Source organism: Falco punctatus (assembly GCF_963210335.1).
Source record: "Falco punctatus genome assembly, chromosome: 5".
Lineage (NCBI taxonomy): Eukaryota > Metazoa > Chordata > Aves > Falconiformes > Falconidae > Falco > Falco punctatus.
The window spans coordinates 37591736-37617567 of NC_137584.1; the positions used below are offsets into that span (position 1 = coordinate 37591736).

At 33.6% G+C, this 25832-nt stretch overlaps 2 protein-coding genes across 2 annotated transcripts in view; one reads left to right on the top strand and one right to left on the bottom strand.

Annotated features, from left to right (window-relative positions):
* The window catches only part of LOC308064285 (UPF0669 protein C6orf120 homolog), a 361466-nt gene that overhangs the window by 25779 nt on the left and 309855 nt on the right, over nucleotides 1-25832 (bottom strand). The gene's annotated exons all lie outside the window — the stretch shown is intronic.
* WDR27 (WD repeat domain 27) overlaps nucleotides 1-25832 on the top strand; it is a 146012-nt gene that overhangs the window by 19572 nt on the left and 100608 nt on the right. The window contains exons 13-20 of the mRNA XM_080388533.1: nucleotides 245-323; nucleotides 837-908; nucleotides 1930-2033; nucleotides 4938-5027; nucleotides 9399-9520; nucleotides 10108-10241; nucleotides 18171-18268; nucleotides 18566-18687. Coding sequence (XP_080244659.1) covers nucleotides 245-323; nucleotides 837-908; nucleotides 1930-2033; nucleotides 4938-5027; nucleotides 9399-9520; nucleotides 10108-10241; nucleotides 18171-18268; nucleotides 18566-18687 — 821 coding nt within the window. The remainder of the gene's footprint in view (nucleotides 1-244; nucleotides 324-836; nucleotides 909-1929; nucleotides 2034-4937; nucleotides 5028-9398; nucleotides 9521-10107; nucleotides 10242-18170; nucleotides 18269-18565; nucleotides 18688-25832) is intronic.

Genomic DNA, 25832 nt, shown 5'->3' on the forward strand with positions numbered 1-25832 from the left:
ACTCAAAGTTTAAAGAAGTTCCTACTCATTGATATTATTGGAGGAGGGATGATATGCAATGTAACAGTTCAGATTTCTTTCCTTTTCTCAGTAATCCTTATTTTAGTGTGATTGATCTTAAGTGTGTTTTGTAATATAAGGAGACACCAAATATTTCTACTGTGCTAGCCTAAGGTATCTACATTAAGTGTAAAAATATAATGTTAAAGAAACATTTTAATGTAATTTAATTATTCTACAATAGGAGTGAAAAGCATGGTGAAAGATCAGCCATTGGTTTTCCGTAATAAAATTAAGTCGTCAGGTTATACAGCAGCACCACAGTGAGTAACCACATTGCTATTTTGTCTTTTTTATTGCTGTGTGATATTTTGTCATGGAGCCATGTAGTCTCATGACTGTGAAACTATTCACACATGAAAACCAGCTATGATGCTATCACAGAAAATAATTTAAAAAAATTGCTGTAAAACAGATTTTTCACAGCTTCTGGTCAGTATTCAGCTTCCTTTGAAAATCTATATTAGGCATTCTCTTTCTTATGATTAAACCCTTCGTTTCTTGAACTTGCAGAAAGAAATGTTTGAGAACTTTATATAAATGGATTTTGACCTTCAGAATGCATTATCCAACAAACGGAAAATTTAGGTGCAAATTCGAGCATGAGATCATTGCCAGGTTTATTTTGTCATCAGTGTGTACATTATCTTGCCTACTGACATTACAGTAGACATAAATATTAAGAAGGAAGTAGGTTGTTTTTCATTTAAAAGAAACTATTTCTCTCAAGCAACATTTAATGTTTCATATAGGAGAATCTGTGTTCTTTCCTGTAGAATGACCATGTTTTCTCCAAACACTAATCTGAAGAAAAATGAGGTGTCAAAGTGGAAGACCAGCTGTAAAAGGTAGGTAATCTAGCAACCTCCATTAGAGGAGGAACAAATTAAAATGAGGATAAATAGAGTTCAATTGGAGATATGGTTTGTGGCTGCTTCTGACATTGGAACTTTTAAGTTAGGGGTATCACTGGAACTAAAAGGCTTTGTAAATTTGCTATAAAATTACTGCAACAAGCGATTAAGATTATCAGATTATAAATTTAATTGCATTAAATTAAAAAAAAAAGTATATATAATGGTACAATTTGACCAGTGGTTTCATCATCACTGTGGACACAAAGAACGAATGGGTTTTTAGAGCTGGCACTTTCATGTCCATTGGTGTGGCATGTTAAATTGGGATATTACACACATGTTTTGTCTTTAGTGTTATGTAGAGTCTTTGTTCTATGTAGTACAAATGTAAAAGTAAAGAATGATTAATGCCATAATTTTTCTCTTAAACCCCCCCACTTTTAAATTGTTTAAAAACACTTAATAGCTCAAGACTCAGTCTTTGTAGTCCTTGCACACATAGAGAAGGCTTTAGATGATCGCTTCAAATAATTCCAAGATTGGTTTGCAATCCTTTATGGTAGGTTAGTAGGTTAGACTACTTATCACTTAAGTTTTGTGTGGTTTTTTTTTAGTATCTTGGTAAATAGGTGATCAGTGTAATTCTTATTTTTACATATGGAGATATTTTTCATATTTCTTATTGTCACAAGGTAGAATTTGCATTCTTTAAATACTTTAGTTAGATAGGTATGCATCTTAAGAAGTTTGAAGTTTAATTTTATGTACAAGTCAATGTTAATTCTTGATCTTGTGAATTCATAACAGTCAGTGATAAGAGTAATTTAGAGTATGACAGTTTAAAATTCATTCTGTCTTTTATCTGGGATTTAACATAAGTTTTCCAGGAAATATTTATATACATATATATAGAATAGCTCCCAAAGCACATTTATTTCATAATTGAAATGGAAATGTACTGGATTTAGGTATCTTAATATTTTTCCTCTTTCTCTTTTTTCCTTCTTTGAAGTAAAAATAAAGAATATCCAATGGAAAGTTATCCTCCAATCAAACATGAAAAAAAGATATCTGTTACTTGTAAACCAACCCCAATTTGTTGCATTCAGTATTCTGGTATGTACCGGCTTTATAAAATGTATAGTTGTGTCAGTGTGCAGAAAGAAAAACTGAGTTTGTGTGACGTGGTTTATTAAGACCATGGATTTGCTAGGTAAATTCCCAGAAAAATTTCTGGCAATGGCATGTACTGTTTGATCATCAATTTTTTAACTTGCAAAACCATGCAGGCTGCCATCATATATGCAAAAGGATCCTAATTCTTCAATTTTATGTCTTTTTTCATTTTGGACTTGTTCTATGACTTTCCCACTACAACTTGAAAATTAGGAGTCTAACAAGTTCTTTCACTAAGGAATTGATTTTCTGGGATATTTACTTAGTGTCACTAGGGTGTATTAAAAGTTGAAGTTACATTTCAGAAGAATCAGAATACTCCTATTTCTTATGTAAAGATTATTCAGGTTTTATTTATTAAAATATAATAAAAAATAATTCTTCCATACCATCCAAAAAAATGGTATTTTTCTTAACTGTGTTGGAAAAACAGGTCTTGTAATAGGTTTAGTCTTTTCCTATCCATATAAATATGATCATACAGAAACCACTTAGCAATCAAATCTATTACCAAGTATATAATTATGTCAATGTACATGCAAACCACAATATTTTCAAAGTATTAAAAAAAGATATATCTTTATAAATATTTTGAGGCCAAGAGCAACTTTCGGCTTGAAGAAATAAAAGCAATTAGGTGCAATTGGTAACTTTTCTAAAACATATTCCATCAATCTCTCTGTTCCCTTGAGAATGGGAATACATTAATTTTTATGGCTCCTGAAATAAATTGGTTGCAGAGAACTTATTCCTAGGAATGTTATGTGAACTTAAAATGAACAGTTCTTTTTTATCAAAGAAAAGCATTGCTATATATTCAATAATACATTTTAAGTATAAATCCTCTTTTACTTACTCTGAGGAAGGAACATCTTTCTCTGTCTCTGTCTCTTGCACACACATGCATGCACACAAAGGCTTAAACAACCACAATTTAGCAAGACAAGGATTAGCAAAAACTGCAGAGCTTTTTTTTCATGGAGTAAAAAAAATCATGTTACTGCAAGCTCGTAAAGAGGTGTTCTCTTATTGTTGTAGTCTGTGTTGACCAGATGGCTCCTAGCTTTGCAATCTATTTTCTGTTGCAATTATGCAACTTCAAATTGCAGCTTGGAACAGTCTTTCAAGTGGACTTTATAAAAAGTATGAATCACAGTAATACTTATCTGCATCTTTAAACATAGTAGAAAGAGAATTAAATGGAAAACTTAAGTAAAACTTAAGATGTTGTAAAGATGCATGAATGAGTTAATGCACATCTCCTTAGATTTCTTAAACATCTTTTTGTAGTCTTGGAGGCATTAGGAGTTTTGACTTGTTGCTGAGTTAGAAAACAATTTTATTCAGGATTTGAGATGATGTTCCACTAAACAAGCCTCAGAAATTCTATGCAAAATTATTTTCTTTCATTCTGTATAGACAAGAATGTTTATATATTGTTAGTTCTGTGCATGTGGCTGATTTTATATCACTTGCCTTATATACTTGCAAATCAGCTCTCATGCTGAAAATGCATGCTGTCAAAACTAGGAAAAGTGGGGGAAATTTGCAGAAGAGCACCACCCTTTACCTCAAAGACTTCATACCTTTGAGTTTGTAGAGCATGCATTTTTTTGAATATTATGTCTAGGACTACTTACCTTACTTTTGTGATGAAAATATTTAACACCATTATTTAATATGTGCAATTACTAGTACTTGGTGAAAAAGTCAACTGCAATATTGCTTGTCAGCTAAAATGAAAAAATATTTTTGTAAAGTAGTTTTTATTAGTATACTGGTGCATTTAGTAACTAGTAACAGCAAGAAAGATTCTGGAATGCTTCTTCTTAGCATATATGTCTACCCAATTATGTGCCTCAGTTAAAATTTGCTTTTAGTAGATGACTCTCAGAGATTAGACATATGGATCTCTTATCTGTTTATACTGCCATCATGTGGGAAAAAATGTGTTATGGAATATAGTATTCTGAACCCACAGTGTGGGTGGTACTTGGACCATGGATAGCAGTGTGTAATGTTGGTGAAGTCAGACATGACATTTATTCCCTCTCACGTTGTAAAGATGCTCAGGAGATTTATGAAGGAGGTTTTCAGGTGGTACCTCTTTAAAAATACTTTTCACAGTGAACCTAGTACCATCGACTTGAACTCTGTCTTTGTTTCCTTACTTTCTCTCAATGCTGTCCTCTCTTGCTCCACCCTTTCTTATTCTTTTCCCATTGGTTCATTTATCTGTTCTTTATTATTGTAATTTTTTCAGGAAAGCTTTTGAGCAAAAGGTTAAATTTCACAAATTGCTACCATTATGTAGACATTAAGGATGTCTATCCTGTCATCATGTGCCCCACTGATTACCAAAATAAATGAACAATCTGACTGCACTTGGATGTTTTTTAGGATTACTTTATGAAGGAAATTTATCATCTTTAAGAAGTGATCCAGAATAATTAATGTGCTTTTTATTCTAATATGTAATAAAAGGTGATATAACTGTAATAAGTAGATATAAAAAAATGAGTGTAAGGACATAAATTTAAACAACACTTAAAAATGTCTGCACTTAAATTTTGTAGCGCTTTTTTTGTGAAAAGTGAATTTCTGCCTTGTGATTAATAACTGTTTTGGTAATACATAAGGACAAAAAATGAATTGTGCACAAATTCCTACCAAATTCTGCCACATGAGTTTGTGATGTTCATACAAATATGTGTTAAAAATATGAAAAGACTATCTGGTTTGCGTTTTGTTATAGTGACATATGTGATCTTTATGATGAAAAGAAACAACATATTATGTCCTTGTTGCTTTCAAATATAAATCATTAGACTCTCATCTTTATAGGGGATGGAGAGATGCTGGCGTGCGGCCTGGCTGACAAAACTATACTGATATTCAATTCCAATCTCACCGATACATATAATGTCTTTTCAGGTAAATTCATGTATTATATTATTAAAGAAATAGTATATGATTAAGTTTAACCTAAATGGCATACTAACTAAAAGTTTTCACTTTAAATCACTTTGAGGAGAATGAGGGAGAGGGGATACTGCTGATTTAAGATGTAGAATTTATTTCTCTGATTGGTAAATTTTGTTATAGAATTAAACTGCCTACCAGGTTTTCTCATTTCTCAACTTTTTGAGAGGTAAATATATATAGATGGCAATCTGCATTATGCATGTATATTACAATAATAAAACACAAATAATAAAGACAGTATATTGTAATGAAAATGCATGTGTATATTGCAATAGTATATTGTAATAGATTATTAGACAAAAAATTAACTGCAACAACTTGGCAAAAAAAAAAAAAAAAGTGTTTGGTTTGCAGCTCCAGAATTTTAAAGAACTATTTTAAAAAAAGGGACTATTCCTATGGAGAAATCAATATTTCCAAAAGTGCATGCATGTGTAAACACAGGTGCATTACTTAACATTATAAATGATCCTTAAAAAAAAATATTCTAAATTTCTACAAGGACCATCTGTAAAATTTTTAATACGGTAAACTTTATGGCTTTAAATCAGTCCTACTAAATGAGTTTTCTAGGGCAGTTCATAATAGAATATGACTGTCATTTACTAGCAGACCTTAACAAGTATAAAAGTAGACTATTTAAAGTTATTTTAGAAAAGTATTTCTAAGTAAATAACTCTGATAACTGATTTCTGAAAACTGGGGTTTTTTTTTGAGTAATTTTCATTGTACTTAGTGGAAGAAGCTATGGCATTGTGACAACTAATGGAGGCAACATTACTGATATTTTCCTTTTTGGTGAGGAAATTGATGAAAATATACTTTATGGGCAGGGTAGTAAGTTTTTTTTTTCCACAATGGCAAGTTCATAAACTTTAACAAATAATTTTCTTCATGTATCACCAACTACTTTGAAAGAATTCATAGTGCAAGTCATATAAACTGCAGGCCAGAATAGTGTTTTGAGGTTTTATTGACATAATTTCATTATTTAGGTAGTTACTGGAACAAAAGTGGTAATTTTGTCCAAAGGGACCTCATATATATGGAATATATTTAACATCATTTTAGAAGATCAGGATTTCTAAAAAATGCAATTAACCAAAAGAGAGAAAAATTCTGTATTTCCTTGCTTTATTTGTTACAAACATCTGTAAAAATAATGATACAATACTGCTACAGTATTTGGTACACAGCAGCTTAACAAGGTTGTGCCCAAGGAATTCAGTGTTTCTTCAGATTATTAATGCAACTTTCTTAAGTTATCTGAAGAAGTTAAGATGTAAATGATTTTCAAAAACCCTAAAGTCTTTCTTTTTTGGTAGCAGGGCTACACTGAACCTGAAGTAGAACATAAATGTTGCAAAATTATTCCATGAGACTATAAATTATTGTTGTACACTATACATTCTTATGTTCTGGAGCTGTTCTTTGCAGTTTGTTGTTTGTATTGCAGATCCAGCTTGTCTTTATGTGAACCACTATCATGAAGTTAGACAGGGTGGTTTTACTTGAATGTATATACAATTATGTGCTGCAGAAAGTGACATTTCAATTCTGTGAAATGCTCCTTTTTGGATGTTTTTTTCATGCAGGTTTCATTGATTTTGAACTGGCAATAGCTGGGTTTTATCTTTGTGTCATTTCAGGGGAAGATAATAATCCCACTGACTTTGTTGCATCTATACCTTTGTATATTTGCTACATACTAAATAATATCTAAGGAATGGCTCAATACTGGCAGTAACATAAAACATAGACTTTAATAAGAAAAAATATTAATCTAAGTAGACATATTTGAAAGCGAAAAAAAAAGATTATAATTCAGAGGTTTCTAAATTTGAAAGAAAACCTTAGTTCATGTTACTCTTTAATTCATGAAGGAAACAGTACTTAGGTTATGACACATCATTTACAAAAGACTTTGACTTTCTAAAATTAAATGTTATGATTTTATAAGATATTTCAACATTCAGAGCTTCCTAAAATACTGCAGTGCTCTGCAAATGTAGGCTGATTTATTATTATTATGATAAGAGTAAAGTGACCGGCACCAAACTTCATGCTACTATTGAGAAGCTTTTTCTGGTACCAATCATTAAGGTATCAAGTACTAGTCTTGCTTTGAAAAAGTTTTGATTTATTACTAAATTGTTCTTCTGACAGTTGACTTTGTTGTATTAGTTTTCTCAGGTTTTGCACTACTATGTAATTTATTTCATTGATACCTTTCATTGTTTATTCTAAATTTTTTTTCATGATGCACAGTCTGAAAAGAAATGTAAACCACATTCTACTTCAGGCTATTTAGGCAGCATGAAACTACAACCTTGCATGTAGTTCTTTTCAAAAGCAACATAAATGTGAAACTGTCAGATATTGTACTGCATTGTAGGGGAGTAGGGACCGCAAACCATCAGTTACATGCTTGTTTCATTCATATAGTTCTTCTGTACACTTCAGATTATCATGAAATCACCTGTTTATTTTCTACTTGAGCTGTTTTTTGTTTTGAAGTGTCATAATAAATGTATTTTCATTAAAAACCATGAGCACTACTCTTATTCAGAGCTGCAATCAAAGGTAGTGTAAAACTTTTCCTTTTCAAGAAATGGCAATGATATCTATTCTGTTAAAAAAAATCTATTTCAAGGCGGCATTAACATCTGAATATAGCTCATTGTTGAAAAGCGTATTTTTATAATGCACCATCAGAGAGGAGTGGTATAACAGCAGTTTTGCTATAAGCCTAATCTATTCAGTTTTGTTCCCTGAAGTGCTCAGTTACAGTTTTAAGTAGTTCTGCATTCCTCTTCAGTGTCGGCTTTTCAGATGTCTGTGTCCTATAGTGAAGTGCAGGTAATGTTGACCAGTTTTAAGACTTAAAGCCAGCAAAGCCAAAACCAGCTGCTGTCCTTCTCAATGTGCTTCAGGACCAGGGAACCCTGAGTAATGCCTGTTTTGAAGCTTACTGGCCTCTTGCAAACCAGCTGGCATCTCCTTCACTGTGCTTTGGGATTGGGGGGCCTGGAGTGCAGAGCTTTTTCTTAAGCTTTTTGCACGGTTCTTCCACTTTTCCAAACCTCATTTCTCAAGTTTCTCATGCTCCTTACCACTTTGGAAAACTGTTTTGTACATTCTGGTAAGTTGTTTTTGTTTTCTTTCTTGAATGCAGGTAATTCAAGGCTTCTAAAAGGTTTTACAAAACCAAAGCCTCCAAATAAATTTTTCTGTTGAGAAAAAAATAAGTATAGTACTTACTTATGCAGTACCTATGCAGTTTTTTGGTGAAACCTGTACAGGTCTTTGGTAACTGGGAATTAAAATATCTTGTTTATGAGCCTTTGAATAGAAATATGTTATAATAGATCTTAATTGCTGAGATACTTGATTAGCCTTCCTCTAATTTAAAGAAATAATTTTTTTTTAAATATAAAACTTTAGTTGACTAAAGAGAAAATGTGCACAAGAGGGCAGCATAAGAACTTTGAATATTATAAGGCTAGATGAAATTCACCAGGTTTCATTTAGACAAATTAGAATAAGATGGGCCAAAGTTTGTTAAATTTGTTTGACATATTTTCTTCTTTTTTGACCTTTTTGATCAGCATCAATATAATTTTACATTAAGTTAACAATTTTAGCTTCTGGGTGATATTTCTGGCTTTTGAAGTTCATTCTTTATCAGTTTCTAATCTTGTTTTTAACTGTGTGACACCAAACTGCAAAAGTCTGTTTCTTCTAGAAGCTTTTTGCTAACTGGAGATTATAATACTTTAAACTATGATTTTTAAACAGGCAGTAACATTTTTTTTATCTAATGGAACAGTCCTGCAGAAGCTGTTGTAGTAGCATGTTCATTGTGTTTTGTTTTTACAAAACCAGCTAGCTCAGTAATAAAAGCCTAATGAATAAAATAAGGTATTGCAACTATTTGCAAAGTCTTAAGTAGTTTCCAGATTATGTTTAATATAAAATTTTGTTACAATACTCAGATTCTTTTTTCAAGTAATACTGTATCTTTTCTTAAATTGAATTTTAAGGAAGTTTTTTGAAAATACTCTTCCAATAACTGAAAAAATAGTGTCAGAATTATCATTGTCTGATTATTAATGAGAGAATTTTTTTCATGGTTTTTGGTGGAAGAAAAAATCAAGAACTGGTTTACTGTTACCTGTTTTAACCCAACCATTTGAAGGCTGTCTTTAAAATGTATTTTAATATTGTGCATAATTAAATTAAAACAATGTGGTTAACTCTGGAGAACTGTATACATGCAAGAAATTAGCTTGATGATATTTCCATTTTTATTTTTATTAGGTCACGATGGTGCAGTTAACTCTGTTGGCTGGAGTCATGACAAGAAGTGGTTAGTTTCTGCATCAGAAGACAGAACTTTAAGGGTCTGGTCAGTCAGCCATAACAAACCTGTCCTAACGCTGGTAATTAGAAACGTCTGTCAGTTTGGTTCACAGAGGACACTGTTTTACACTTCTGTCTACTTCCATTTTAACAGCTCTGTAGAAGGAACATGCAGCCTGATTTCCAGAGCTACCGAGTGGTGGTGGTTCCAACTGATACTATGATCTGGGTGGTCTCCACTGACTTCTAATTAGGCTTTTATCATGATAATTTATGAAAAGAAAAAAACCCAACTTTGGTAGACAAAACTAGTGGACATGTCTGGAAGTTTTAGTTTTATTGTCTGCTCTGTATATTCTATTTTCATTGGCTCAGCTCTTCTTGACTTTATAGTCTACTCCCCAATTCAAATGGAAGTTTAGTTTGACTCTAATTGTATTAGAGTCAACTGACTACAGATACTATTAACCTTACAGCCAACTAGTTTAAGTAGAATGAAAATTTTATATTGACATTAATAGGTATCAAAAAATAGAAAGGACCACTACGTAGTAGGTGAACCTGGAATATGATCGGGATAACAGGGAGACTATGCCTTAACACCAGGAATCTCAGACAAAACATATTATCTTAGAATAGATTCTTAATCATTTTCTTTGCATTTTAGGGCAAAGAAAAGTTCCATAAGACTGTACGCTTTGCCCAGTTCTATTTTATAGATAATTTTATACTGCTGGGCTGTGGAGCTGAATTTCATCTATTAAATTTCCATCTAGACACAACCAAAGATGACCTCAAACGGTGAGTACAATTTCTCATTAACAAACCAGTGAAAGTACTTATACTGTTTGATCTGGGATTTTGTGGGAGGGCAAGAATATTAGAAAAGAAAAAAATAATCTAACAAGTAGTAAAAACTAACTAAAAATATCTTTGTTCTGGCATAATAGAAAAAAATACTGAAATGTCAAATAATTTTTTGTAGTGCATACCTTAACTGTTGCAAATACTGTTTTACTATTACTCTTCCCATTTCTGACCTGTTGAGCTTTACTTTCTGCCTGTTTACATCTCAGTGTGCATTAAATGACTTAAGTTATGCTTGAGTAGCTATTGCAAATCTTTTGTGGAAATACTCTATATACTTTTTCCTTTCAGAGAGTCCAACATGCTGTGACTGTTTTCTTCTTTCTCTCTCAAATGGAAGTAGATCACTTTGATAATTTTCAATGACTTTACAACTGTTACATTGTATCTAATTACTTTTCTTATTATTCTGTTTTGTCCCTGGCTTTCTTCATTGTTAGGCATCCCTCATGCACTTTTTACTAATACTATTCTGTTTATCATTATGTGGCTCCTTCTTTCTGAATTGGAATCAGTTCTTTTATTAAATGTCTGATATACCTTTTCTGTTCTTTTTTTTTTTTTACAATTTGAGCTAAAACTGTCCTTGTATCCTTTTACTAAATTTCTCTGCTCTTCATTTGCTCTTGTTGGTTTTCAGCACTATTTGTCTAGATAAGACTTTATTACATTCAAATATATATACATATATGGATGTATATATGTATATCTTTAGACACGACAGCATTTAAAAACACCTTGAAGAGATATTTTTCTTTGTCTGATACTATGACTTTAGATTTTGAGTGAAAGGACAAACAGAATTGAAGTTACGACACTGAAGTCTATCAGTTGCTATTGTGAATGGTGTGTTCTGTCTGTTCATGATATTAAATAGAATTTGGTGCATCCTTAAATGGCAAAACATGACCTATTTCCTTGGTAGATTTGCCACTGCACAGAAAACCACGAAGCACAGACTTAAATATTTTTTTTGAATAGGAGTGCTTTCCTGGATTGAGGCATGAACTTGGTAGGTGGAACTTCACTGAAAGTTTAAATGGTCATACAGGAAACAAAAGGAGAAAACCTGCCAAATTATATCACTTCTTTAAACTAAGCTTGTTTTTAAAAAAATTTTTTTTTTAGTTTCCTTTTTATTTAAAAAAGTAGCTAATGGATTATGATCTAAGTTCTGTTTTAAAATTCTTCAAAATGGATAATTAATGTGGTTTTCAGTCATCTGCTTGATTTTACAGTTAAACCACTGCAATTTATGATTCTTTGCTTCGATTTCTGGACAAAGTCCTTAACTGAGGGTGTTGTGTCTCTTCATATTTTAGTCACATACTCTATTTGGAATGGGAATAGAGCAAATAGGCTGGAAACTAAATATATAGGAATACAGAATTTCCTGTTTTGATTTTGTAGTATATACATTATATTATGAGGGTAAAATTAATAGAAAAAAGTGAAAAGTAAATTCTGATATATAGACACAAGTTCTTTTAAAAAAGTTTTCCCGCCTTGACTTTCTTTTCTCCTAACTGGTTCTACAGACATCTCATGTTCTAAAGTGCTTACCCTTTAGCAAAGTGTAACAGTACAGGAGGAACTTGGAAGGCAGGAAAAGTGATTCCTGTTCCAATTTTGCTTGAAATCTATTCATAGTGTCAACAAGTTATATTTGGAAACTGAGGCAGGCACCTTCTTCTCTCATATAATTCTTAATTCTTAAAATTTATACAGGCAATTGTGGAGGGACTTAGGAAAATAAGATGGAAAACAGTATTCTCATCTTTTAGATCCCTCCCTCTTCTGATTCTTTTTCAGTTTTAAAATTTTGTTAAAAATATTTTTTTCTTTTATTTGGGGGGGGGGGGGGCTTAGGCTTTAATAAGGAACTTCTACTGTAGTATATAATGTGCTGGCTCCCCCCTGCCCCCCCCAAATTACCCGTGTCTCTCAAGGAAAGTATCCAGTAACCTGAAGAAAATCCATATGCAGTTACTGTTGAGGAAGACTTGTCTGAACTACCTTTAATCTAGTTAGTTCAGAAACTAAAGGGAGTACTTGATGTAACTGTAGAATCCAGTCAAACAGTTTTGCAAGGACTTGGGCATTGAACTACTGTGCTCTGTGTTATGCCAATTGTTTTGTTACAAGCTCATAATACCCAGGTTTAAAACTGTTAAAAGTATGTATGTAGGATTGTGCTTAGAATTTAGTTATTTCCATGTTATCAGTATTTCTTGATGCATTAACACTAACTCAAAAATATGCAATTAGTCTCTCTGGGATATTAGTGCAATGTGAAAATACCAAACACAGAATTGTAGACATTACAACAAATCCACAAGCCAGTCTGAGACTTGGTTATACAGATCTATAAAAAAGGCTTTTAGAGGTTAATTTACTTTGACATTTTCTTGTGGATTCCCTCCAGTTCATTTCCCACCATTTCTTTCATGGAACACCGCATCGTTTCTTTTGTTTCGTACAACTCTTTCATTCTGCCTTCTGAGTCAAGTTTGGAAGAACGCTTGAATGGAACTGATTCAAGAAGATACTAGATCTAACCTCAAAACATGCTTTATACCCTTAATTAGGAGGGCAGGGCAATGCAGTCTGGGTAACGAATAGATTGCTATTGTATTTCAGAGGTGAAGACACTAAAATGTCAAATTGTATCACTGTTTCCCTGTGCCAAGTTTTCAAAAAATGGCCCATAAGTATTAATTAACTAAGCATCACAGCAACTTAAATAAATGTTCAAATATTAGTTCAGTTTTAAAGGTGAAACTGAGAAATGGAAAAAAGAATGTTATATTCCTTATTGGTTTATGTAATTATATCCTTATTTATAAATGTCATAGAGGACATTTATTGCAGTTCAGGGACTAGGATACAGATCTCCTGACTTCTGCTTCTATGATTAATCTCAGAATGATTCACAACCTAAACAATTTCCTTTACATTCTCCAAAATTACTAACTATTGAATTCCCACTTTCATCAGCAGTTGTGTATACTGATATGAAGTGTAACTACTTGCTTCTCAGTTATTACTTTTTAAAATTCTTAATTACTTTTAATTCACATGAGAATTTGAGCAGAATAAAACATCTATGGGTTATCTCATTTTTATAGTTCTATGTGTTGTTTTAAACATCAGCATGAACGATATGAAAGGAGTTTAGAAAGGAGAAAATTGTGTTCCATTAACAGAAAAAGCGCCTTTTAAAGCCATTATATTTAACAACTTGTTGTAGTATATTATATATACAGAAAAGAAAATAATGATAAAATATCTTCTCTGGTGAAATGGGAAACTATACCAGAACATATTGTAGATGGGTTAAGCATTTAAGGGATTTAGAATTTATCATGTTATGATACATAGGAGAGTGTTCATTTTGGGTACTTCTGGAAAGTTAATATTTAACAGGATAATTATTTTAACGCAAACACTTTAAGCCAGTTTAAACTTCCTAAGTAAATAGGCTACAAAGACCTGATTCGGCAGCATGATAACAATATTCTAAGCTTGGTTCCTTTGAGCTTTAGCCATTAGATCAAAGAATCTAAACATTCTTTGGTTTTTATCAGAAACAGAACGGAAACTAGATAAGTGTATAAGTCATAAGATGAATTCTAACAACATTCTAAATTCAATGGTCTCTAAATGCTTTAAATTTTCCCATGCTTATCTTTTCTTATGTCTAAGATTCATTACATAGGGCCAGAGAATGACATCCACCCTCCTTCATAGTCTAAGAGAGAGTATTATTCAGTTATGATAAATTCTAAGCATTCCAGAAGATGACATTATTGTTTTTCTTTTCATGTAGCTGATTTTCTTATTTTAGTGAACTCAGGGCTGTGTCTGGAAATGTATAATGTGACTACTGTTTGAAGATTAATTTTTACAGTGCATATAAAAATGTTTTTAATAGCCTGAAAGCTTATGATCTGTCATACTGATGATACTTGTGGTCTGTTGTTTAGTTTTGACTTTGTCATGTACAGCGATTTTCCTTAAAATTTTGAATGTCAGATTGGCCTCAAGCTGGTTTTTGGGGGGTTTGGGAAGCTTTTTTGGTGCTTATTCATCTTCTGGTTTTAGCATAGTAACATACTTACATACATTGAAGTTTTTTGTATGTCATCAAAATGTTTCTACTTTATCTGTGTCTCCTGAAAAATGCTTTCAGCAAAGGACTTCAAATCTGCTGGAAAGTAGACACATCAGTCTGCAATCATTGCAGGAAGTGTTTGTATCTTAATATCTGGATTTATATTTCATTTCTGAAGATATACCACTCTCGTGAAAAAACCTATATACTGTAAATGTATCCCCCAAGAATGTTTATAACCCTAAAGCATGTTGGATATGGGAGATCTCAGAGATTAGTTATATTCACCGTTGTCAGTATTCTAATTATTGAAGGCATTATAGAAGGACAGAATTGTAGTTTTCAGGATATCAACAGAAATGTGATTTTATTTGGATACCTGATCTATAGAATTGTCAGCTGAGATTATGTGCTGTGTATAGAACTGGTGACCTGGAAAAAAAATGTAGATATTCATCATTTTTTTGCTTTCATTACAAGCTTTTCTGTGGCTTGAGGAGTTGTTGGTCTAATTTAGACAATTTTTAGAGCACGTTTGTGCTACAATAACCTCTCCAGTTGACTTGTGAGATAGTTTTGCCTATATTCACTTCACACTCCTGGTCTTCATCTGTGCAGCATTCTGTAGGGCTTGTAGTGTTTTGTGATAGCTCAAAACAACTTCACAACTGTCTGTGGCACTGCATTCATATTGGAAACCCTGCAACAAATGAATTAGCTTTGCTAATGTCAGACTGTCAAGTTTATCTATGGAAAGTGGCCAGACCTGAGATAGAATTCTTAACTTAGTTGTAAATAATTTTATTTTCAGAATTCGCTTCTGATAGGAAAAGAAAAATCTTTTTTTCTTTCCTTTTGAAGAGTTTGTATCTCATTTGTTATTATCTTCTTTTTTTACTTACAAAATAACCCTTGTTGTATTTACAGAAATCTGTTCATTTTCTCCAGACAAAAGCACAGTTATTTTGCTAAATGCATCTTCTTACTGAGAAGTTGTAATATATTTCAACAATATAAAAAGCTTTTCCTTTGTGTACTCTTCACACCTTTATCTTGATAAACATTACAACACCTTCTGACCATTACTGGATTAATTCCTCTGATTAGTTTCTCAACAAGCCTTTTATAAGATATACAACAATCTTTTCCATAGCAAGCAAGAAAGTATTTTAAATTAGAATGTAGATTGTGCACTTTTGCTTACATTTCAACATACATTTTTATTCTCAGTTTCTGTTATTATATATTAAAAGTGAGTGGCATTTAAGCTTTTGTCTTGTGTCTGTTGAATTATGTAATACCTTTCTTCCACAATTACTTTCTGTGTTGGCCTCTTAATTCTCAGTTGATGGAGGTTTTATTACAGCAATAAAAGGTAACCCAAATTGTTATATAAACTTCAATCTTTAAGAGATAAGAGCTAATGTACAGTGTCCAGCTCAGGGAGTCCAGAATGTCTGGCTGAATTTTAGTTGACTTTCACTTTGAATTGAATGTGTACAGGGCATGTGGCAAATACATTGTGTTCAAAAATTATAAGGTCTTAAATATACTAAATTTCTTCTTTTTTTTTGCTAATGGGTACTCTTATTCTACTTTTTTTCCTTTGTAACTTTGATTAAGTTTTGTCCTAACTTGTCTTTGATGAATCTCAGTTTACTGTTGGTTGAAGATTTGCATTCTAAGTGAAATTCTATCTGGGAAGCACCCTGTGGGGTGTTTATCTATGTAGCAGACTGCACTGTAGAAAAGAGATACTTCAGCTAACTCAGAATAATTGTTCTAGGATTTGGGAGCAATGTAACTGCTTCAGTAAACCTCTTTCAGCAAGATTAATTAGACCAGAGAAAGCTTCATGCTGCCTTCATTAGAACGTTCCTATAATCTCCATCAGTTTATTTAAAGTTATCTTGGATATCTTTACCCCAAAATGAAGAGAAATTATTTGTTCCTGAAGTCTAGAGCAGTTTATTTTTGTGGTTTACTTGAATAATATACTTCTGGAAACCACAAAATGTTCTTGGGTTAAATTGCAACACACTGTACTTTACCTTCTGCTTCACCATCACTGCTGAAGTAGCTTTAAAGTCTACCTGGAAAAACTCAGCAGATCATTGTTTGAGAATGACAAAGAAAGGCAAAAGCAAGTCATTAACCACTTTTCTTTTCAACTGATCCAGCTGATAAATGTATTGCTTTTGACAAATGATCTCAGTTTTGCAAACTTTTAGCATTGTTGGAATGGAACAGAAATTATTCCTGGAAGTGTGTCACACATGGACTTTTGTATTGTCATTAGACATGATAAAATGGAAGTATAATACAGGTACATTGGAATTATTTTACTGCATAGAAGTGTCTGCATTTAGAATATAACGTAGAAATTTTGAGTTGTTGTGGTGTGTTGACCTTTGCTGGCAGCTAAGCCCCCACCCAGTTGCTCACTCAGTCTCCCTCAATGGGATCCCGCAGTAGAATGGGGGTGAAAACTGGAAGGTCAAAGGTGAGGATAACTCATGGGATGAGGTAAAGGCCATTTAATAAGTAAAGGAAGAAATAAAAATAAACCTAGTGATGCAAAAGTAATTCCTTACTAGCTCCCTAGCAAACTGATGCCCAGCCAGTCTCTGAGCAACTGCTTGTTTCAAATAACATCTGCCACCCCTGCCCAGTTTTATTGCTGAGCTCGACATTATATGTTATGGAATATCCCTTTGGATAATTCAGGTAAGTGGTCATTACTGTGACCCTATCTGAATTTATTTACTCCCCCAGACTACTCAATCTGGGGGCACAGTGAGAAACACAGAATATCTTAACGCTGTGCAGACACTGTTCAGCAATAGCTAAAACCCTGCTGTGTTATCAACACCATTTGAGTCACAAATGTAAACCACAGCACCATACAAGCTACTACGAAGAAAATTAACTCTACCTCAACCAGACCCAGTACAGTTATTAACAACTCTGTTTATATTCCTTAGGTGACATCTATGGAAACCACACTCTTCTTGCCCAACATATCCATATACATATCCATAGAGGAATGTTTTCTGTTGATTTTGATGGATTTAAGATCAGATCCATGTTGTCTGTGCTGATACATTTCAGTAAACAGAAAGATCTAATCAGATTGAGTCACAACACAGTTCTGTGTTGTGTGATACAAATAAATCTGGAGCCATTTTAGGGGGCTTGGCATGTCTGCAACATATGCATAGAGCTGGTAGATATCCCACAGGACCTTGAAGAGTACAGTGTATGTTGGGAAGCCAAATTTCCTTGGTAGTGTGCGATCAGCACCTTGTTCTGTTCTCATTTAAGTGGAAATTCTTCTTTCCTCACTGTTTTCTCATAATTTTCTTTCTTTCTGCCCTTAAGATCATCACATTAAATGCTATACTGAAACTAGTATTTCTGCTTTTGGATCATAAGTACTTGATGGATTTTTTGTTTTTTTCCTTTTCAACATTTTCAATTTACATAGAAGGTTATTTTAGTTTTTCATGCTGATGGAATATCTATCTAATGTATATGAATATCATGTTCTTTTTCATACAAATGAGTTTTATTATCAAGATTTTTAATGGAGTTCAGCAATGAGTCAAAAGGTCTGTGGCTTTAATTTTTAATGATGAAAGAAAACATTTTGACTTGCTTTGTTATTCCAGTGGTAGTTCACTGGTGGCCACAAATCATAACTTATTTCATTAACACCAGCATTCCTTTGATTTTTTTTTTTTTTTCAGATACAAGCAGAGAAGTATTTGCAAATTGGTACAGAAATTTCCCATGGCTTCAACAATGGAGATTACCAGCCTTTCAGCAGTAAATGATTTCTACTCTTGTATCCTTTGTATTTCTTATTTGCTTTATAGTTCTTTGGACTTAATGCCATGGAAATAACTTCAGTTAAAGTAATTAACATTTGATTCTTTACGACTCTTTTTCTATTGGAGTAAAAATGCTGTATTTTTTGGTGGTATTGAACTTCAGCTTTGGACAAAATTTCAGGACTGTAAGAATTTTGGTGCTGCTCATGGAGTATTAAGTACAACAGAGTCTTGATATCTATTTATCTGTCTTTTTGTTTATCTATATACTTTTGTTCCTTTAGATCACTTTAACACAGAGAGCTATACAGATATTGTACTTACAGCTGGCAGCAACCGAGCATTGGAAGTTTTTGACCTCAATGTAGGCTGCAGCACAGCAGTGATACCAGAAGTTCATACTAGATCAGTCCATCAGATCTGCCAAAATAAGGTATAAACTTTAATGAATTTTATTTGTAGTACCAATACAACTCCATCCATAAAAGAATTGGAGACTAAAAATGTAATTTATGGTAATCGATAGAGTTTTTTATATGTTGGGGAGGATAAGCAAGGTCCCTAGTCTATGTGGTAAAAGCACCCAGACCTCATTTGTTCTCTAGTGGAAAGCAGGGAGCAGTGAGAATGACTGAACAAGCTTGCTACTAGGGAAGTGTATATTACACTTTGCCTTGCTCATGCCAGGCTGTAATACTGTAGTTCAGCAGGAACTTTTTCTTATGTAACTGTTCTCCTGTAAAGTTGAATCTGAAGTCATCTGGTTTATTCTAACTTTTCAGAAACAATAAACAAAACACTTCAATAGAATACATGACTTAAACACCCCACCCCCCCTCCTTACTCTGTTTTTTTTTACCTGAAGATTGATTTGAATGTTTGGAGGTCTTATGGCACCATATAGGTTAGAATACTTACTGTGTTACAGTTTTAGTTGAGTATGATTCTTCATTCCCAGTTGGAAAGTCTTTGCTTCTGTGGGTTTAACACAGTTCCATATTACTACTTTTGTAGAGCTCTTTGTGGGTTTTCCTGAGAGATGTGATCTGTTAAAACACTTAAAACTGTGCTAACTATTTCAGTACTATTTGTAACAGATATAGGCTTAAGGTTCTGGCTTTTCTTTTTGCTTGGTCAGCTTAGTGGCTTCAGGTTATTTAGTTAAGAAAAATTTTAAAGCTGTGGGCGAGTATTCAGTTAGGAAAAAACCTAGAGGCATGTGGTATAGCAAAGAAAATTGACCATTTTTTGGAAAAATTATGGATCCAGGTTCTCTATTTTTTCAGTTTTAGACATTTAATATTTCAGATAAGTCAACAGGAAAATTACACATCAACTGTTTCATTAGAGTTTTATAGTTTAAAGCTGTTAGACTAAATATAACTCAGTGCATTTACATTAAGATAATATGCTAAAATATTTTATAGACATAAAAATTTGCAAAATACTGTGTGTAAATTACATCCTGTTTAAAGCATGAAACACATGGGAATCTAAGGTTAGCTAGCCATGAGAGGTGGTGCAGTAGAAGAAAATATGTGGAGTGAATTTGATGCTAAAGATCCAGTGCCAACACAGAATTTATGCAGGCTTTCCTTTGGGCTAGTCCTAGTCTTGTTTTGTGGATATAATTCTTATTAGTGATTGCAAAATATATATTCTTGAAGTGCATTTTCTGGTGTAGATTCATGCAAATCAGTTCCACTGTTCCAAGACTGCTTTGTCATGGACAGTAATTGAGGATGATCAGGAGATTTATTCTTTAAATAAATAAATAAAAATCATTTAGAAAGACTTGTAAAACACTAAGGAAGATATGTTCCTATTAAGTGTGGGAGAAACCTGTTAGCGAATTATTAAATACATAGGATGTTCTGGGAACATAGATGAACAACGTGACATTCTGTTATTTCTGGGTTTGGACAGCAGCAGATTTAAGCAAGTATATATAATTTACAGTGTAATGACTTTGATTTTAAATTGTATACTTGATTAAGCTTATTATATTTAAAAAATATAGATATATAAAGATTCTGAATACTGTTCTATTATAAATCAGACAATGTTTGCTGTGAAGCAAACATACTCTGAATCTTTCTCCAGAACAGATTAGTAGGAGATATTGCAAATATTTATACATATATATATATTCATATGAAAGATTTGGCTGTACTGACTGTTATAAAGAATGTCTCTTAGAAGATGATGGGTTGAGACAACCATTTTAATGTGTCTCTGTAATTCCTGTTTCATTTTAGAATTTTAGTATTCTAAAAGTGAAAATATATTTAGAAGATAATAAATATTGCTACATCTGCATGACATTAATCAGGAAGCATAGACTGGGAGTTCAAATTAAATAAATGTCATACTACTTTTATGTACATATAAACTGCTGCTGAATCTGTAAAGATACAGATCATCTGCATGACACTGCAGAAATTTAGAATGTGCTATAGGTAAATGTTCAGAGGAAAATTCAAACATTTCAGTATCAGCTGAATCTAGGAACTGGTTGCCTTATTCTCATGTCTAATTTTGAAAATATCTCTCTGTGGCCTGTTTAAAATTAATGTACAAATCTTCTGTCTCTCAAGAATCAAGAAACCCTTGTTTCGCTTATCAAAATCTGCAGTAATTGCCATGAAGCCAGAGTAGAATTCTTTATAGTTGCTCTTCTTGAAATCTGCACAAAACGTAGTGGCTAAAATAATTGAGTTCGCACCATCCCCACCCCACCACCCCAAACTGTTGGATGACCATAGGTGGTCAGAATCATCACTTTACATTTAGGGGAGTATAGCACAGCCCTTAGTTGCAGCAGCAGTTATCAGTGTAATGAAGCCTTGATCGAGTAATGTATGCTGAAGATGACAAACCACCCTCTTGAATCTTTACGTGCCACAGCTTATCTTTCTTTAGCAGGAAAGTTTTGAGTCTTCCTGACTGTAATGAGGTTATAAAATCAGACTGTATGATTGCCTGAGATATTATGTCTGTAGCCTCTGTACAGATGTAAGTAGTTGATGGAAAATTGTCCCTGAAGCTTGAATTATGCAAAGTAATCTCTGTTCTTATTAACACTTTGTAAAATATTGCAGATGAATGTAGAATATGTGGTCATACAGTGTACACATATAGAATAAGTACATGGAGTACTTGCTTTTGTAGTCTAGCAAATTGCTGCAGTGGTCCGTCTTTTCAGGTGACGTGTGAATATGGTGGTGTTCTATCCATTCTTACTGACTCTTCTCCCTCTTCCCTGGAGACAACAACAGTGGCAGCAATGAGATGGGGGTCTTCTGTCTTGACACTCTTCTCCCTTTCTCACTGGCAACCTCTGTGATGACTGTACTGCTTCAAGCTTCCTGATAGTTTGGTGGAGCTCCAGAATAAACAAACTATGGGTAAAGCCTGCGCCTCTGATCCTGTGCTGCTTGGTCAGTTTACATCTCCAAACCTATTTCACCAGCTGAAGCTAGGCTGTATCTCTCTATATCATCACAGGTGCTCTGCCTCTGCAGCTATGAGCCTTCACTTCTGCACCTCCTACAACTTCTTTTTCTCCTCCTTCTCATACTTAATTCTCTCTCTAGTAGAATCCTCTCCCCACCCCCACCCCCTCCCCCTACTGTTCCAGTCATCCACAACCACATAGATTACTGTTGTTCCCAGAGCTCCTTTGCCCTGATTATGTCTGTCTTTCTCACCTCCTTGAACCTCAGTGTTTTGCAAGGGTTCAGAGGAGACAGATGCAAGGACTGGGAGAAACTAGGTCTGGGGAGGTAATGGCCGTGAGGGAGAAGGATGCAGGGAAGTGAAGAGAGCAGCATCGGTAAAGCTCACTCCCAGAAGGTTGCAGTGTCTGCTTTAGTACAAAGAATAAATCTAAACATCTTTAAATTAAATGCAGTAGCACAGTAAGAAAGTCTTCCCATTTTAAACTCAGGTTTTAATGCAAAGGATTACTTCAGAAATGAAAAATTCAATAGTATTATGCTGAAGAAAAAAAATTATAAACATTTGCATGGAAGCTGGGGGAAAAACAGTTGTTACTATGACTCAGAGCAGAGAGTAATGTTAGAAAAAATATTTTGGCTGGTAAATCCTTGAAGACAGTACTTTCCATATTTGCAGAAAGTATGATGCTGCCCTATGTTGTTACATGTTTATAGTGAGATGAAGAATAATGAATACAGTGAAAATATATCTGCACATGAGCATTGCATCATGATAGAAAGTACATATTGCTGTACTTCATCTTTTCTTCTTTATCTTTGCTAATTGTAGGAATAGCCAAATACCTTAATGCTACCCTGTTTGATCTGAAAACCTTAATTTGCAACAGTGGTTGAAAGTAACATATGTCTATATACACAAAGCATATATATGTATGCCAATATACTTTTCCATCTGTAGTATTTCCATGACTTGATTGTGTTTTCTTCAGATCTTTCCTTACATTGTTCAGAACACTATTTATGTTGTGAATTTTTGTTATTTTGTCAATGTCAGGGAAGGGAAATTGGAGCAAGAATGTAGCAAGCATTTCTCACATGCAAGATACATATTCTGAAACTTATAAAGAAACCATTTTGAAGCTAGTCTTATGGGGCTGTGCCAAATTTAAATATTGGATGAATTAAAACAGAAGGTAAAGAGGTAGTTGGGCAAAATCATAGCAAAAATCCTTGTCACTTAAGGAAGAAGTTGTTCTGGGCACTGTGCTTACTACCAGATTTTTGTTTATCTATTTGTATTGTTTGTGACAGATTACTTCCCATTTGTCATCTACTTTATTTTAGTACAGTTATTTAGGATAAAGAACCTTCAGTCCTGTATCCAAAATAGTGCAACTTAGTTTACCAAAGTCCAGGAGAGGAAACCACAAGAGACATGCCTAGGTCTTGAAGTTCCATATTTGATTAAAGCTTACACAATTAAATTTCTTGCAGAGCCTTAGGCCTTATACCACTTGCTTAGAACCTCTATAATCTTTATTTAATTGAGCATATTAATGTTTATTATTCCAAACCTGTGTATTTTTGTTCCCTTAAAAAGCATTATGGCACCAAATTACCCTGAAGTGCTCAGGACACGTTATATAATGAAGATACAGAGCTTGTCTTTCTTTGTATACAGGTTCTTCCAGCAGCAAGACTAATCAAGCATCCTTTCTGAAGGATTTTAAGGCTGTGTCCTTAAATACTACATTCCAAATTCACCACAAAACCTCAAATTTGACTATTAAAATCTTTATAATCTTCACCTCCCCACCACATACACTTCCAGTTTTGTTCCCTAAACACTCCTCCTTTCTCACAACCTTATCTTCTTGTCATGTCCTTATTACTAGTTGACTGAGAGGCATGCCATACTGCACACCTGTTCTAAATTAGTTGTGTGTTGGCTGGTTAATGGCTTGACAAACTAAATCACTTTCCTTGATGGCTGTGCTGGTTTGAATTTCTGTCTGCTAGTTACTTATTTACATGTATCTCATGGAAAGGTAGTTATCATCAGACCTTTATCTCTTGGATTTAATTATTGAAGCAGGTTAAAAAAAATTCTGGATGGGAATCAGCAAACAGTACAGTTGCATAAGCATCATTTCATCAGGAAACTGGGCTAAATACGTGGTCCTGTGGAGACGTGGTGATACTGCTGCAGGCTCTTACTTTTCAGAGTTTGCTTAGGAACTAGGGGAAAGAGGTTCATTGTTCTCCTCAGCCTGAGGAAACTGGTGGAAATCTCCCATTTTTCAATGATAGGGTGGTGTTGATGGACCCTCCACTCTTTTCCCTGCACCTGTGCCTGATTTTCAGATTCTACTCTCAGAATTCCTTATAGTATTTTAGTGCAGGGTGTACACTAGGCCCAAGTGATGTATTAAGCGTCTTCTGAGGCAAGAGCAGATGTCGCTCTTCTGGCTGTAGTAACTTCACCTCACTGGTAAGTAGTCCTTAGCCATCTTTTACCAAGCCTAACAAGGTGAATACCCTAAGCTAATAATAATTGATTTACACTTCTATAAGCTGTTTTATTCTAGTGATTTCCAACTTGACAATTTTGGTTTGATGCATAAGATCACCTGATGAAAACTGATTATCAACAATTCCCAAAGTATTATGTGTCTTCTCATGGTGCCATTGCTTTGTATACTAACTTTTAAGAAATGTAGTAAAATGAATTGGTTGAAATATCAAAATTGTGTTCCTGTCTTAGACTTTAGGAACTTCTGAGATCCAGAAATAGATGGCAATTTGAGATCAGACCTCAAAGATTCAGAGCTTTAGTGTTAGCGATACATTTGCAGTGGTACAAAACATATTCTTTGAACAGGAATGTATCAGTATCAACCACAAATATTTGCATGGTATTATGTTCTGCTAGCAAACACAGTTTTTACATTACATTCATTTTCAGAGAAATAACAAAGTTTCTAGTTTTCCTCCCAGGCCCTTTTATTTCAAAATTAATTTGCCCATTCATTAGGAAATGTACATGATGTGAAGGCTGAAAAATGGACAACTAAGAAGTTTCAGTCAGTTAACTTTTTCCTAGCCATAGTGGCAAATCTTTCTGAAGGTATGTGCATGCCTGCAAGATGTGGAGTGTATTTTGAGACATGCCTTTAGCATAAGCCAGCTGCACTGTTCTGATTATATTGATGGTGTTCATACGGAATTAGCAAATGAGATGGGGATTCTGTTTAACCATGTTCTTCTTGGGGCCAAATTTTATGTGGAAGTTGCAATGTGGTTAGTCTACAGAGAAGCTGAGAAGGTATTGCACTGCTGGATAAGGAAGATGATGGGGCATAGGCAAGTGATTTGTCTGTCAGAATGAAAGAATATTGTTTGAAGTGTGTGTTGGAATATGCTACTTTTTGCATTAGATTCACATAAATTATAGGTTATCATAAATTAATGGACTATAAAAACACAAAAGGATAAATAAAATTCAGTTTGCATATTATCCTAACTCGTATATATTTTTTTGCCTGCCACAGCAATATTCAGTAGCAAATGTAGTTTGAGGATACAAGTATAGCATTATGTTAGTAAAGTATGTTACTGACAAAATGTCAGGGCAGGGAAGAAACAAAGGGATTACACTTATTCTTACCTTTATTACTGTTAGTGTATTCTAAACTAAAGGAGTAGTGCATGAAGTAAATGTGTATGTGTCTGTAGAGCTTTTTGTATTGGACTCTGTGATCATTGCTGACTGAAGAAAGAGGTAGTGAGTAAAAGTTTCAAAAACACAAAAAGAAAGGGTGTTCTGTAACTTTTAATGAATACTATCCTTTAGACAACTACTGTATTTCTCTTTTATAATTAGTCTTTTTTTAAAATAGTTATACATAGCTGATGTCAGAATGTGAAGACTTTGTTGAGAAACCTGTTGTGCAGTGCATTTTAATTCATCTGTTAGAGCAGGCTGTGGTAATCCTTAGTTTAGGAACGAAATCTGTTTAAAGTAAGTGAAAGCTCCTATAGTCTCTTTAACGATGAGTGGCCCACTTTGTCTTGGCCTTTGGGAGAATTCTGTTGACTAAATGCTAGAGCATTTTCC